Genomic DNA, 15,311 nt, shown 5'->3' on the forward strand with positions numbered 1-15,311 from the left:
TGAAGCTCTGACTGAGACGACCCTGAATAACAGGAATACCGGAGCTCACACTGATGGCGGTCTGTGAAACGATTACGGTGCCTAGAGAGAAAAAGAAGGAGTGTTACCAGACCGTAAATATAGCATGCCTGTTTCCACTAACTACAATCATTTGTAGTGTATTTAAAGTGAGGCTGGTGGGAAAATAAGTCTGGTGCCATATATTAATATGTAAGCTTTCAGGTAAAAGCTTCAATGATCAACCTTATTTTATTTTTTTCCCCTGCATTTTTTAAAGGGTGACATTAGTTTTTTGTTTCTTTTTCAGACAGTTCTTTTAAATGATTTATCTCACCAGTGAAAAATTACAAATATACCCAGTGAATGCAAAGCTGATCACTATGGTCGAAGGACAACACTTTTTTTATATTTTGTTATAAAACAACAACACTGTAAATAAATCATCCATTTAATAACGAGGGTAAATGCCTACCTATTTCACAGTTGACTCCGCTGAAGTCTAGGAGACAGGTGCACTGGTACCCATTGGTCCCAGTGCTGCCGATTCTATTACAAAAACCCCCATTTTGACATGGATTAACCCAACAAGGATCAGGATCTAAAGTTTTAGTAAAAAAAACAAAAAAACATGGAGTTTAATTATAGGCGCACAGGTGACCCATTCAATAGTGCCAATCACTAGTATCATTTGTCAAATAATCTTGAGGCACAATTCAGGACCAATTCCATTTCACGAGCCGAAGCCATGTTAAATGAAAAAGATCCAGATTTTATCGAGTGAGTAAAATGCATAAATTATTAACTGTTTTTATTATAACACATAGATCTTTAAAATTTGATTTTGTTTTTCACAATGAAGTTATAAACTAAAAATATACACTGAAGCGTGTCGTTCTTGTTAGTGTTACTCTCATTACAATACATACAATATGGTAACAAATGTGAAACCAGAGGTGAAACATCACATTTTTAATGAATATTTAAAACACTTTTAAAAAAGAGACGTTGTGCAAAGCACTGTGACTAGGCAGAAATGCATACTATCTGAATTGTGTTCACTGTAAATATACAGTGTAACACACTCGCACTACATAATAAGGTTTATCAAGATTCAGAACCGCAGTGCTTTGTGGGAAGGCATATGGGGCAGTTTGCTATGCGATGTATGTTGTCGTGCACGACTCGCGCCAGATCGCCTATATCTTTGTGGAAATTGTGCGGGTTCAACAGCCCCCTCTTTTGATATTTTGCTATTGGCGATAAACCTTATGAGCTCAGGAAGAACCAGTGCGTCCCCAATCATGCCTATAATTTTGGGCTGGGTCTCATTAATATCAATTTTGAAAGAATGAAAAAAAATACAGAACTTTTGCCCCCACCAAAGCTTTAGCCCAGTAATAATATATTGTCGGCCTCCAACAATTTATGGGTCTACCCTTATCACTGATAATATCAGTTAACCATGTTTACAAGAATGTTGAGCGGGAGGATAACATTTAAATTGATTTCAAGGTTGCATAGTTATTATCATAACTGGGGCAGGGGATTTTACACACTGAGTGCACACAAGTGCCGTCATCTTCATCAAACGGAAACATTGTTTTTAGAGAAAGTATTTGTTGGTGACTTACCGGCTTCATATCTGATTGAAAAGCCTCCACTTGGAACATTGAAGTCTGTATACCAGTACAACACTACCTGGTTAGTGTTGAATGTTTGTGGAGCGATTTGGTCAGTTCCAATATACGTCCTAAAAAGCACAAGAAAATACAAATGTGTCAAGTTTTAGCAGCCGACATCCAGCAAAAAAAAACTAATGTTCAATAACAGCGCCCTCTGTTGACCTCTGTCAACAGAAATCGTTCCTCTGTCTGTCTGCTCTGGCCTATGTCACTCTGTTTAGTTTGAAGCACAGTCACATAATTATTTTTTGTCGGCAATTATTATTAATTTGAGTGCAAAATAATCAATTATGCTCTCTTGACAGCAGACAATGAGTGTAGTCTTTTTAGCAGGTTGTGTGTTTTGTCATCTTCATACAAAATATAAAATGGAAAGCTTATTTTCCCCCAATATTAAATATTGTTTTGTTTTGTTCTGCTTTTGTTAAGATCATCTTCCCATCAAGGAACTCGGCAGAAACTCCAGGGGAATATAAACACCAAGATGGTAACAGCCAATCCCTCTCATACAACAAAGTTTATGATCATGTACGTCTATAATTATGAGTTGCACACAAGATAGGGATTCATTCTACTGCGGCAAAACTTATTGTAGTCATTGTACAATCAAAAGGTTAGCTAGGTGAGGATTCGAACCCACAACCATTACAAGTCCTGCACCAATGGACATACAACAGAAGTGCGTTTTGGCGACCCCAACCAGAAACTTTGGTCATCGGTTGAGCGTTTTCGCGTGTTCGGTTGAGCGCGGTGACGATGCTGTTCAGACCAACCGACTTGCTGAGTTGGTTGGGCTTTGGTTGGGCTTTGGTTGGGGTCGCCAAAACGAACCCCTGGTGTCATTTAAATTTTAGCATGTCCTGTTATCACGACCTTCGTGATCTTGAGTTTGTCAACTTGCTTGCTCACCGTAGATCTGATGATTGATCATTCACTGTGGTGCCAGGATAGATGATCAACCCATCTTTATGATTCTCAGAAAGGAAGACGTCAAAGAAAAAAGTAATCGACTCGGCCGAAGGTATCCGAACGATGTAGAAACAGTCTTCGTTGTCATTCGGCGGCAGTGGGAAGTTTGTCGTGGTAATGACGCCAGAGTCACTGTAGAAATTACTGCCACACTCTTTAGCTGTATAAATAATTGTATTTTTATAATAAAAAAATTGAAGAGGTATTTTAACGCTGATTATCTCATAACAAACTAAACATTAACTTTGTTTTATTTGTTCCCTATATAGCTCTGTCAATGACGTAGTTTGACATATCGACAAGAGTTCATTTGATTGGGAACTCCGCCGCTAATTCGTCATGTCGTAACACTCGTCGTGAACAATCATTTTGAAAGAAAATTTATAAAAAGACAGTGTCAGAAAGGTGTTTAAGACTGGGATTTCAACTCAGAAACTGTCTTGAGTTTGTTCCCAAATTGTTGGGTAATATTGACACAGAATATGGGTGTCACTGAACCGAGTCATTGTGTTTTTATTTTGTCGTAGTAGAGTAAAAATATTTTGCTATTTTTATTATTGAACATTTTGGATGTTATTAATTACAGAGTGAAAATAATTTGCTAGATTGAACATTTTGAATGTAATAAAAAGTAAGTAATTTGCTAGATTGAACATTTTAAATATTTTAGTTTAAGGAAAAGGAGAAAGATGTCCTACGAATTGACGGTGACAATCCCGGGAGTCTCTGCTCGCAGTTCTGTCCTTGCCAGCTTCCTTGGCACTCGCATATGTACCCCGGGTTGAGATAAGCCGGACGACATATCGCACCGTTCAGACATAGCTGTTGTGACTGCTGGCAAGCTATTCAAAACAATAACAACAGTGGGAATCAAAGGTGTTAAAACAAAACATAACGCTGATTGTTGTTCTTTATACACGTGACAATACCTACACCAATATTGTGCCATTTTTAACAACGGTTTTTTATCACAATTAAGAATAAATCAATCAAGATATTGTTATTATTATTTCAGAAATAGAAAAGATATTTTGATTATAATCCTGAGATAATCCATCTTGGAAAGTTGACATCCAAGAAGTCGACATCGTTAGATAAAGTAATGTGAACGTTTTTACTGTAGGATGTCGTCATCTTGATAAATCATCTCAGAATGTTGCCATCTTACGTTTATGACGTCATCATCGTACAGTATTATCTCAGAATCTCAAAAGAAAAATAGATGGCACTTGAACCTTTTCCCAAACAGATTGATAAAGTTGTCTTACGATTATTTTGAGCTTGTGAGGTACTCGTTGTGGCAAGAAGGATTCCAAGAAGCAGCCAAGAAAGCTGTTTGCGTAGTTGTCTCGTAGACATGCTGGTGAGTAAGACACCGTCTACCTGTAAGGGGGGGGGGGGGGGCAAGAGGGAGTGGGTACATTCATTAAGAAGTTGTATTTTGAACACTGTTGTAATGGACAATCGGGTTGGCTAAAATTACGTTTTGGGTAACCATATAATTAATGGCAATAAAAACATACTTTGTTACACAGCATCTTTCGATCTGTAAAGCATTTTGAGAATCATTTCCTTTTGAAGTAATGTAGATTGGAAAAATGGAAAAAATATCAGTTTTTATTCCCCAAACATTTCTCAGATTGTGTATTCCAGTATGGATTAATGTTCTTAAAGTGGAAAATAACCGCCCGGAATTTTCGGCGATATCGCAAAAACGCTTTGAAATGCAATTGTCACGGGTGTTATAGAATTCAAACAATACAACAATTTTAAAACCTTAAGGTACAATATTTGCCAGTTTGCCTAAGTGCCACATCTGCAAATCCCACTTTGGACCGAAGACTTGCGTGTGGATTGGGTTTTCAGTCCTGGTCACCAGAAACAAAAAGAGAATTCTACTAAAAGTAAAAATTCTTTCAGCGAAAACCGGGCCACGCGAATTTAAAAAAAATGCGCCAAGATCTGTTCGTAGTCGTGTCTAAAGTCGTTTCCACGAAGATTATTCTAAACCAAACAAAATAAATTCCACACACTTTTTCAATTTTAAAGACAACGGACATTGACTTAAATAAAACAAAATGAGCTGCATGGTTTAAATTCTATTTTATGGTTCTGTTTAGAATGTTTGTTTTAAACCGTGGACGGTTTGTGGTTTCCAAAGGCGACAGCGAAAGACTAGTCTAGAATGTCCAGTGTTAGACCTTGACTCTACCTAAGTATAGAAACGTTCATCTCCGGCTATAATACGTTCAACAAATCTATCTGGGCTATCTAAACTTAAATACCCATCCTCAATCACACAAACAAAGCAAGGTGGACGCAAGGCCATGCTAGACAATGGAGTTATTATTAGAGATGAATATGAAACCCATCCATGGGAAAATTTGTCACAAAAGAGAGATGTTGAGATTGGGGGAGTTGTTTTGTAAAGTTGGATCTTCTGTTGCCCTTGGAGATGATAATTTTGATTGTGTTTTATGCGGGGATGGATTGAGATAGGTACTGGAAAGCACTGTTTTTGAGTTTGATGTTTTTCTTTGTTGTTTTTATTTGTTTGGTAATGTGATGTAAGTGTTACTCATTATGACGGACATGCTACAACTCTTTAGAGGAAATGAAATAAGTTTTTCTTTGAAAACGTCAGCACTGAATCATCACAAGGTTGAAATACTGTATATGGGGAAGAAACGTGGAAAAATGGTGTTTTAGTAAATATTGTTTGACCATTGACGTATGGTGCTGCCTCGAGACATTGTGTTTTGCTTTGTTTGGGGAAAATAATAAATAACAGAACGTATGGTCAACGTCACATGTTTACAGTGCGAATAAAAGTGGGTAATTAGGACAGACTCTTTGGTCAGCTATTTTTAATAGAGCTTCATCGACTTTAAGTTGGTGTAGCCATATTACTTTTCCCAGGCAAACCAATGTAACCAAACCGAGGCTGGGAGTAAAATAGTCTGGTCCCGTTGTGGTGTATTTGGTGTATGGTTGATATTGCCTTAATGAACCTTGAGACACGATAAAGTTTGTGCATGGCATGACCAATATTATTGGCAAGCTATTTTTAGTAGAAATTTATCCGTCATGCCCAGGCAAACCAATTTAACCAAACCGAGACTGTAAGTAAAAATAGTCTGGTGCCGTTCGAAACTAATTCAAGTAAAAAATCATAAGTGAAACCAGGGTATAAACAATTACAAAGAAATTAAACAAATTTTGTAAGAACATGTGTACCTCATTGTTGTGCGCAGTGAAATTGTGACTCCCAAAACAGACAAAATGATTATACGTTTGTACAAGAAGGGTTAACTTTATATCCCCTGAAGAAAGGTTTGACTCTCGTATTAGTGTGACGTTGTACAAGGGGTTAACTTTCTAAATCCACCAAAAGGACCAACAAATCCTTTTTTGAATGGTTTAAACCTGAACAGTAGGGAATGCAAGGCATTCGGTCTGTCGACCAACCCATGTTTGCTTTAAAAGCAAATCTACTTTTCGCACCCACTGAAGCGTGGTCTCGATGAAAGGAACTGGGACGTACGTTTGTTGGAAATAAACACAAGCTACATTCCACTAGGCATTGAATTCAAAGCAAACTTGTCTGATTCAGTGAGTACTCAGTCTGAGTTGCTACTTTGAAGTCTCATTACTCTAATGGGTATAGACCCCGACTGTCACATTGTATACTCTGCCATGTTTGTCGTGTTCCAAGTGTTCGTAAGCAATACTGGAACCTGTATTTCTATTGAACATGAAAGGGTTCAGACTAATAATTTGTCGTCAAAACCTCGATGTGTTTTCAATGATGTTATAATTTATGACGTAATTGGTATTACATGTAATTGAACATTATAATGGGTAAAACCGAGTATGTTTTCGGAGACTTACAAACTGGTATAGGAAAACTAAAAACTGTGATCAGGCACCCCATCATAATCGGAGTCCAACAGTTTGTGAGTGTTGGGTTTATGTCCAGCAAGGAAAACTTTATGTATCCTGCCACTCCCACTTTTCACCCATTTTTACCAAAAGGAACATCTCATTGGAGTAGTTTAGAGACAGAATATTTCAATTTATTTTATAACGAATGGAAAAGTAGTGGCAGGATACAGACACTTTCCCTAGTCCAGCAAACTCATTCTAGATATTTCTATTTAAGTATACATATCATTTTGGAACTTACATGAATGTGGATAAATACAACAAAATTAATATATGAACATTTTATTTCGAAAGGTGGTAGTAAGTGTTTTTGAGATAATATTGCCGAAAATCTGGAGCGGTTATGTTCTAATTCGTAATATGATACACACAATTTGAGAAACCTCCCTGACTGAGAATTGTTTCTCAAAAATAAACTTGTATTTTTTTTCAAAACCACATTATTGAAGTCAAACGATTCTAAATATGCATTGACGAGCAGAGTGTACAGTTCGAAACGTCGAGACCCAACCGGCTCTTTTCAGAGCCAACACTCACCCTAAGAGATTTACACATGGTTGTACTCGCAAGTTGACTATTTATTTGTATTTTCTTCTAACTACGTGTGTTTTTATTGGTATTAATTTGAAGAAAGATTTCCAAACACAATATATAACTTCCCTATAAAAATACAAGTGTTCTTGAAATCATACTCCCCATCGCCATTCAAAAGCTAGGGTGAATAAAGGTCAACTCTGTGGAAAAATTCCACCTTCAAAATATAGTGAATAACAATAATCCAGTGTTCACAAAAAGGAACAACACGTCAAAAGAAAGTACGACGAGTGATGAATGGCTTCTGTTGTATATCCACAAAAGTGAAAAATAGACTTGACTTATGCATCTGTCATTTTTAAGAGGCCTATGTCTGCATGGCCAGTGATGGGCCAAATCTCACGGACACCTTTGATAATTAATTGTCAAAGATCCAAGTATTCTTACTTCATTAAGTAGCAAATCGGTGAAAATTTTGGCTCAATTGGTCATCGAAGTTGCAAGAGAATCATGAAAGAAAATTCACCCTTGTTGCACAAAATTGTATGTGATTTCAGATGCCTAAAAAAGGCTTCAGGCTTGAAGTCTTTTAATATTTGAGCGAGAAATTACCTCTTTCTTAGAAAAGTACGTTACTCTGAGGGAGCCGTTTCCAAAAATGTTGTATATAGGCCTACTATCAACAGCTCTCCATTGCTTGTTACCAAGTAAGTTCGTATGCTCACAAATTTTGAATAGTTAACAGTAGTGTCCAGTGTCTTTAGCACAACTAAGGACATCATAATTACGCTTAGAACAAAAGATTTGTGTGTTTTTTGCCCTCGTCCGATTGACCGTGATTAATTTGTGTTGCGATCGATTTGTCCCCCACCCACCCCAACAACAAAAGAGTAAATTCCAAAATACAATCTACAAAACTACAATGTTTTTTTAATATTTTTTATTATTCATCATGTCAACTTGTGTACAATAATGTTGAAGCCTGCGTAAGACCAGTAGCTGTAGCTCATTGCACCTGTTTGAGCTACCCGTAGTTAACAAGTAACACCAGAAGCATAATAATAGGTGCCTGCATTATAACCGGGTTAAAATAAAGCCGAACACAGCAACCTGTATTACGCAGAAAATACACATTGCGCAAACCTGCTTGACGCAACATTGAAAGGGTTATGTTTTCCCATGAGTTGTTGTCACAGTTTGGTAAATGTGTCATACAAAGTGAGTAATGAAGAACAATATAAAGGGATTTCGTTTCTGGGGTGTTTTTCGAGCAGTTTGCTTTCAAGATTAAGGACAAATTCAGCAATGACATTCGTTTTACTCGTCATACAACAATGCACACCGGTTTTACTTTCATGTTAAAAACAATCATTTGATGTATATTCTCTTAACTCTTGGTTCTATATGGGCAGAAGCAATGGAATCGACTTGCCAACAATCAGTGTTGGTTTTATTGATTCAATCATTGGTTTTAGTTGAAAAAGCCTAAGCAAAGCGGTAAGCCCAGAGTTAAAATTTCGAAACGTGTTGAGTTTTGAGTCGGCCAATTATGCAAATTCTGGTGTTGGGGCGTTGGATGTGTTACTTTAATTTTAAAATAAAAGCCACCAGCAGTCCTGATACTTCAAGGAGGCAACCATGCCCTTTGGTGCCCTTGAAATGCTCCAGTAGAAATTTCCTCATAGGGTGCCCTTTACCAAGGAGAACATGCATTGGCGCCCTTGCCCTTTCAAGAAGAACTCACAATTAGTTTAACTTTGAGTAATTGGCCATTCGTCTTCAGAATTTTGAGGCCCACAGCTTAAAAAGTGAAGAAACTAAACAGGCATTTCAATAAAACCCCATTGTTCATTTTAGGTTAAATGGTTGGGATCAACCGTCCACCGTTATGGTCCAACAATGTTCCATGAAGGGATTTCTAAGTCAACTATTTTCTGAGTCACCAACAGTTTTTCTTTGAAAATGCGCAGTTTTACTCCAACAGTGACTCTCTTTATGCCAAAACCAGGCACTTCCAGCCAAAACTTTAAAAAAGGGATTCATTTGCTCATTATAGCATGTGGGTTTGATTTTTTATGAGATTTCGTCTGAAATATCACAAGGCCGGGCGGCCACTTTAGGTAAGAGTAAGAGCTGCACTTAACAGATTTCGGCCAAAATCAAAAACCTACTCTTGGGGCCAGCCCTTTACAGTCCATATGAATGTAGGCATAGGTCCGGAGCCTGGCTGATGGAGCACAGTGCACCATCTTCCCAACTTTTAACGAAACAATTGTTTACTTTTGAAGTAGCTTGCTCAAGGGCACAAGTGACATGACTGGGATTCGAACCCAATCCAAAGATTATGGATTTGCAATTGATGATGGCATCGTGTTCTTTGCAATCATTTTACCGATCTATTGTATTATATAAACTGCCTGTATTAATGCTTGACAACCGAGAAAAATCCTTTGTAATTATTCATGCTAAGCAAACAAAATCATGATCTTATTTTAAGTATTCCACTATGCATAAAACATTATTGGACCCATACACAAATTAATCAGTCAAGACTAACGAAACTGAAGCAAAGCTGAGATGAGTACACAAAAGTCAAGTCGATGAACAGTTGTTCTGGCGAAAACACACATACAGTTGCCCTAATCGTAAAACGCAGTCCCTTGACAAAAAAAATCGACCGTCGATTGCAAAATATATAATTATTTACAAATGGATTACCAACCAAAGACGGTGCTATAAAAAAACCGATAGCTTTCAGGTTAGGTGTCTTGCCTCGACCTCCGTGACCCCGGTTCGAATCCCACTGGATGCACTATGTGGAATGGGTTTTCCTTGAACAATTCTTGGGTTTGCCTTACACATCTAAAACTGATATTTCCTCATTGTCTTCTCTCTTTTCGTTTAGCTCTAAATAAGAGCGTTGAGAATTTATCCAGATCAAGATACGATTTCTCATCTACGTTATGAACCTTTGTGAAAGCCCTTCTTCGTTCTATAGACAGATTGAATAATTAATCGATACAAAGGGCTGTATATTTTTCTGAGAACTAGACAAGCGTCCATTGGGCAACAACTAATTTTATGACAACTCCCTGCGTTTTTAAAAGTAGAAATTTTCTCAGTTGGTTAAGGTTTCATTTCAATTAATTTATTCTGGTTGTGACGCCAAATACTCGCAGAAAAAGGCGACTTTATCACTGTATTGTCAAGAACCCACTCTAGAGGATAAGGAAGGAAGTTTCAGTTTGAGTTGTGGGGGGAAAAAAACCCCGGGAGAATTATTCCAGTGAAACAAACGCAGTCAGGTGGGGACTGAAAAACCAAATCCATCGTAGTGCCCTGACGTGATTCGAACCAGGGGTCGATTTCACAAAGAGTAAGGACTCGTCTTATCTCGAGTTGGGACGAGTAACTCGTTCTAACTTAGGATTAATCTTAAGGTCTGCATGCTACAGTGCAGGGTTGCGACTCGTCTCATGTCCTAAGATTTGTCTTAAAGTTAGGAAGAGTTTTGTGAAATCGAAGGCAGGTCGTTCATATAGATGGAGGGTGTATACAGATACTACTATGCCAACACGACCACACGGTTAGCATTTTTGGTTTCACATCTCTTAGCAGTTTGTCAGTAATTTAAACCACTACTTGTTTATATGGACGTTTACATGACCCAAAACAAGATCTCATTTTACCCATTGTTTTGTTGCTTTTGTTGGTCATTGATAAATCAAATTGTTCTGGTTTCAATGTTTCTCAAAAGTCGACATCAAAGTGGTCACTTCTGTAAACATGTGATGTGCTTTTCATTTTTAACAATAACATAACTTTTAGTTATAAAAGTTATTACACTATGTTATTGATATAAGCAAATACAAAGTGTTTAATTATCTACTCACCAAATTTCACAAGTCCAATCACCAATTAACCATTGACTCCAAGATGGATCCGTGATGCAATAACAATCAAATCAGAAAATGCTTAAAACTTTGGATGAATACAAATCCTGACGATGTTCGGTAATTTACATCATCAACATACAGTTGGGTGAACTCGTGTGTGGAAAACAGGGTTATCCAACACTAAAGTGTGGGATTATGTCATCTGACAGATCATGAAAGAAGACAAACTCTCATGCGCCGATGACGATGTTGAAGTCTATCTTGGGAAAGCCTGAGTTAGACAATGCTGTTAAATCCATAAAGTCCCATATCTGTCTGTCCCCCTTGGTACCACCGCAAACTCTCTTCACCCGCTCGTGGGAAATTCACACTTTGGCGTTTCAGGATACCAAGGTCGCGTACCTAGGCTGGCGACGCGTATAAACGGTTGACAGATAGGGCTTGGTGCACGGTAGTTTTGTTTCTCCTGAACTTAGCCCACGTAAAAAACGTACATTATTACATGCTGAATAACCCAAGCCCGCTGACATTGTGTTGTTGATATTGCTTTGCTACCTTTAGAGGCCTCCCATAACCCATTCAAGTCGACCCTTTTGATATCTGAAGCCCTGCCATTGTTCACCTTTAAATCCCGTCTTCACTATTCGAAACCAGTAGACCGTGATCGAATGAAAGGTGTGTTGTCATTGGTCTGTTTGGCACACCTGTACGTTACATAGGAACGCGCTTGGACCAATAGGCAGCGACGTTTCATAATAAGCGAAAGTTTTTCGCCTCCTTTTTAGGTAGGGGCGGACCTTTAACTCCATGAATAAAACACAACAATTTCAATTCGTATGAAGTTTTCTCTGCAAAGAGACTCGCCTTATTATTTGTGGACAATATTTCAACTTGAAAATAATGCTCTCTTTCAGCAAATTCAAAAACATAACAGAAAAGCTATCACAATTCAATTAAACATCTCTCCTTAGGGGCAGCGATTTCCCATGCAAATCAATGTAACAAAACTGAGACACAAGAGCAACATTTAATGGAATCTCTTTCACTTTTTACGGAGAAAAGGTAGGACCAGGGTTGGACGGCATGCAAACATCAACAGAGGGCGCAACCTCAGTTTCGTACAGCACTTGATATCTGTTATCCCGAATCATCATGTGGGGAGAGCTGGAAACCAACACTGGCCGAAAGTAACACTTGATGAAAGTAAAACTTGATGAAATAAAGGTTTTTGCAACCTCTATGTTTCTCGTGTTGTTCTGAAACTCGGCCTTTGTTGATCTTTCTTGTTTCTACCTGGTTTATTTTCTGTCTAACCTTATATTTTAAAAAGGGGGAAACCACCATTTGGGTGGTTTAGGGGTGAACAAATTATTTGTTTTCCCAAAATAAATCAGAGCTTATTAATTTTGGTTAACATAGTTATCCTTCATTGTTTGAAGGGTAGAAATACATCTTCAGTGCTGTTTGATAGAAAATATCGCGTCCTATTTTCAGTACAAGGCAAACAATGATATTATATCGCCAGTGGACACCATGTCTAAGCAGTAAAAAAATAACCTATATTTTTTATAGGAATACATAATCATGAAAAGCGTGATTAACAAACGCTGCCCTTTCACACTAGTTTTGTGTGTTTGGAGCCAAAAGTGCCCAGCTGGTTTTGTTTTGCCGAAAAGAAGCAAATTCGCCTTTTTTATTCCGAGAATAATTGAAATCAAATACAGGCCGAAAGTCAAACTTCTCTTAGAGGGAAGACCCTGCGATCTTCTATAATACAATACTATCAAAAAGGACCATGATAACTAACTAGGTAAGAGATCGGTTCATTGGCTTTTGCTTACATACAGACCATGTATGCCACTTTTGGAAATGAAAAGTACTTTCATTATCGGTTTTAGTTTTCAACACTGGGAGCTTCCACTCTTCTGCAAGCCATATTAACACCCAGCTGCTTGTGCATGTCATTGTCAATGACACATTTCTTACTCACTAAACCTCGGGATTACTGGATTAAAAACATCTGTGTAAAGAACACATCTACCGCTAATTTATCAGCACGCTCACTATGGAAACTGAGACGAGCACCAACATTACTGATGAGTTCTTAACTTCTTCTAAAACTTTATACCCGTACCCAGAGCTTGTGTTCTGTGCTACAGGCTTCGCAATTTTGTCAGTGACAGCCCTAGTTGGTAACAGCATTGTCTTAATCGCTGTGGCTCGCCACAGGAAGCTCCAGAACGCGACCAACGTCTTCGTGGTGAACCTCAGCGTGACTGACTGCCTCACGGGGTTCGCGTTCCTGTGGAGCATACCCGGGATGGTGAGCAGAACCCCCGGCTACCCGCTACCCTTCGCGTTCCCGTGCGTGGCGTCCGCAGCGATCGTCTTTAGTACCGTCGGGTGCAGCATGTACACCCTAGCCAACATCGCCATCAATAGGCTCGTGCTGATCACCCAGCCCATGGAGACCTACCGATCGGTGTACACACCCAAGAAGATCGCTGTGATGGTCTTCATCAGTTGGTTGATCCCCACGACTGGCATCGTCCTACCTCCACTTCTCGGAATCGGTGACGTTGGTTTCGACATCGAGAGCCGGACCTGCAGCGACATCGACGGCCATCCGAAAGCTGGTCTCTACGACAAGATACAGTTCGCAACCCTATATCCTGTACCTTTCCTAGTGATCATAATCGCGTATGTGTTAATCTTAAAACATGTCCGGCGACACTTCAAGAAGACACGAAGAGCTTTTACACCCAAGTCATCCATGGTCATCGCATCAGCTCCAGCCTCATCCGCGACTAGGCTTGACGACGATGGACCGACCCCTGCACCACGGTCAGGTACCTCCCTAAACCACGCTGAGAGCATCCGTAAGCTAAGCCTTAACCGTACACGCAACGACCAGTTGGAGATCACCAAAAACCTCTTCGTGGTGGTGTGCGCTCTGGTCGTCTGCTTCACCCCGCTATCCATCATGGTGGTCACTAAGAACAACCGATACCAACTCTACGGTGGATTGGCGTTGTTCGTGAGTAGCTGTATCAACCCGCTCATCTACGCCACTAAGCACCCACATTTCAAACCGGTCTTACGGTCCATGCTCCGTTGCCGATGACCAACTGTCCTCTCCAAGAATCGTCATGGTCCCTAGCCTAACTGCACCCCTTCCGGTTCTTGTTACGGACTACCAACCGAGGCTCTCGTACGGTAGACTGTGACAGCAACTTACGGTAAACCACTCTCAAAGTGAGTTGTTATGTTCCAGACTGTCAATTTTAGAATCAACGGTTGGTGTGGTAGGAGATAATGTCCCCGGTGATTCGGTCCCCATACGACAAACTGTAAAAAAAAACTACTTCTGATAGCGCCATTTCAGCTACTCACTACTCTCTGATAACTTCCCCCTTCAGCCGTCGTTAATTTCCCACAAGGGGAACAGAATCTCGTGGACCGGTTTCTCGTAAACGGTACTTTGTAACATAAACTTACGGCCAACGGTAAACCACACTCGGATCTGGTGTTCATGTTCCAGACCGTCATGTCTAGTACGAACCAACAGCATGTACTTTGGGTTTAAAACCGGCCTGCAATATCCCGCCCTTTTTTAGGCAGCCCTGAAAGTTGCCTGAAAGCAACCGAAGCCGGCCAACTGCGTGGAGAGCTTCATAGAGTCAGTCGTCGTCTGCAGTTTTGCATGCAAGGGAAGTGTGTGAGTGGGATTTGGATATAGGAAAGCTAAAATACAAGTGTGGTTCTTACCCTCGAACCGAACCGAACCCATGTCTGTCGTTATGACCACAGCAGGCATATACTCTGGCTGTATAACTCGCACCCAATTACAGCGCGCGATGTTGAGGGCGAGCGCGTGCAGGTGGGTGTGTCACTGACCATGACGACACAGCCCCTTTAAGACCAGTACAAACTTGCGGGAAACATTATTTTCAAAAACCCCAACTTCTTCGAGAAAGTACGGGAATGCTTCAACTCTTGTTCACGAGACGATCAGAGCCGTCGCCCATCAATACTGAGACGGGCACTTTTAACACTCTTTGAATAAATGAAACAGACGCCATGGATGATTTCACCAAAAACAACTCCCCAAGTTTTATTTTGCTGGGAAAAGAACCCAACTTTTCTCCACTTATATAATTTATATTCAATGAAGTGTATAGTAAAACTTTGCAATATAAATAACTAAGAGAACATTCATTTGATAAAGTATTTTTTTTCTTCAGATTTATATTATTATGACTAGAAGGACCATAAGCCACAAATA

At 39.4% G+C, this 15,311-nt stretch overlaps 2 protein-coding genes across 2 annotated transcripts in view; one reads left to right on the top strand and one right to left on the bottom strand.

The window, feature by feature from the left end:
* Positions 1-11,404, bottom strand: part of LOC117304009 (fibropellin-1-like) — a 16,496-nt gene extending 5,092 nt beyond the window's left edge. The window contains exons 1-7 of the mRNA XM_033788487.1: positions 11,024-11,404; positions 3,920-4,034; positions 3,350-3,493; positions 2,592-2,811; positions 1,632-1,750; positions 473-598; positions 13-81 (exon numbers count right to left, since the gene is read on the bottom strand). Coding sequence (XP_033644378.1) covers positions 13-81; positions 473-598; positions 1,632-1,750; positions 2,592-2,811; positions 3,350-3,493; positions 3,920-4,010 — 769 coding nt within the window. The 5' untranslated portion in view covers positions 4,011-4,034; positions 11,024-11,404. The remainder of the gene's footprint in view (positions 1-12; positions 82-472; positions 599-1,631; positions 1,751-2,591; positions 2,812-3,349; positions 3,494-3,919; positions 4,035-11,023) is intronic.
* Positions 11,405-12,969: 1,565 nt separating this feature from the next.
* LOC117304096 (G-protein coupled receptor moody-like) lies at positions 12,970-14,489 on the top strand. Its single transcript, XM_033788598.1, has one exon. The coding sequence runs from the start codon at positions 13,092-13,094 to the stop codon at positions 14,148-14,150; it is 1,059 nt and encodes a 352-aa protein (XP_033644489.1). The 5' UTR covers positions 12,970-13,091; the 3' UTR covers positions 14,151-14,489.
* Positions 14,490-15,311: the final 822 nt, after the last annotated feature.

The sequence above is a fragment of the Asterias rubens genome, chromosome 20 (genome assembly GCF_902459465.1).
Source record: "Asterias rubens chromosome 20, eAstRub1.3, whole genome shotgun sequence".
NCBI lineage: Eukaryota > Metazoa > Echinodermata > Asteroidea > Forcipulatida > Asteriidae > Asterias > Asterias rubens.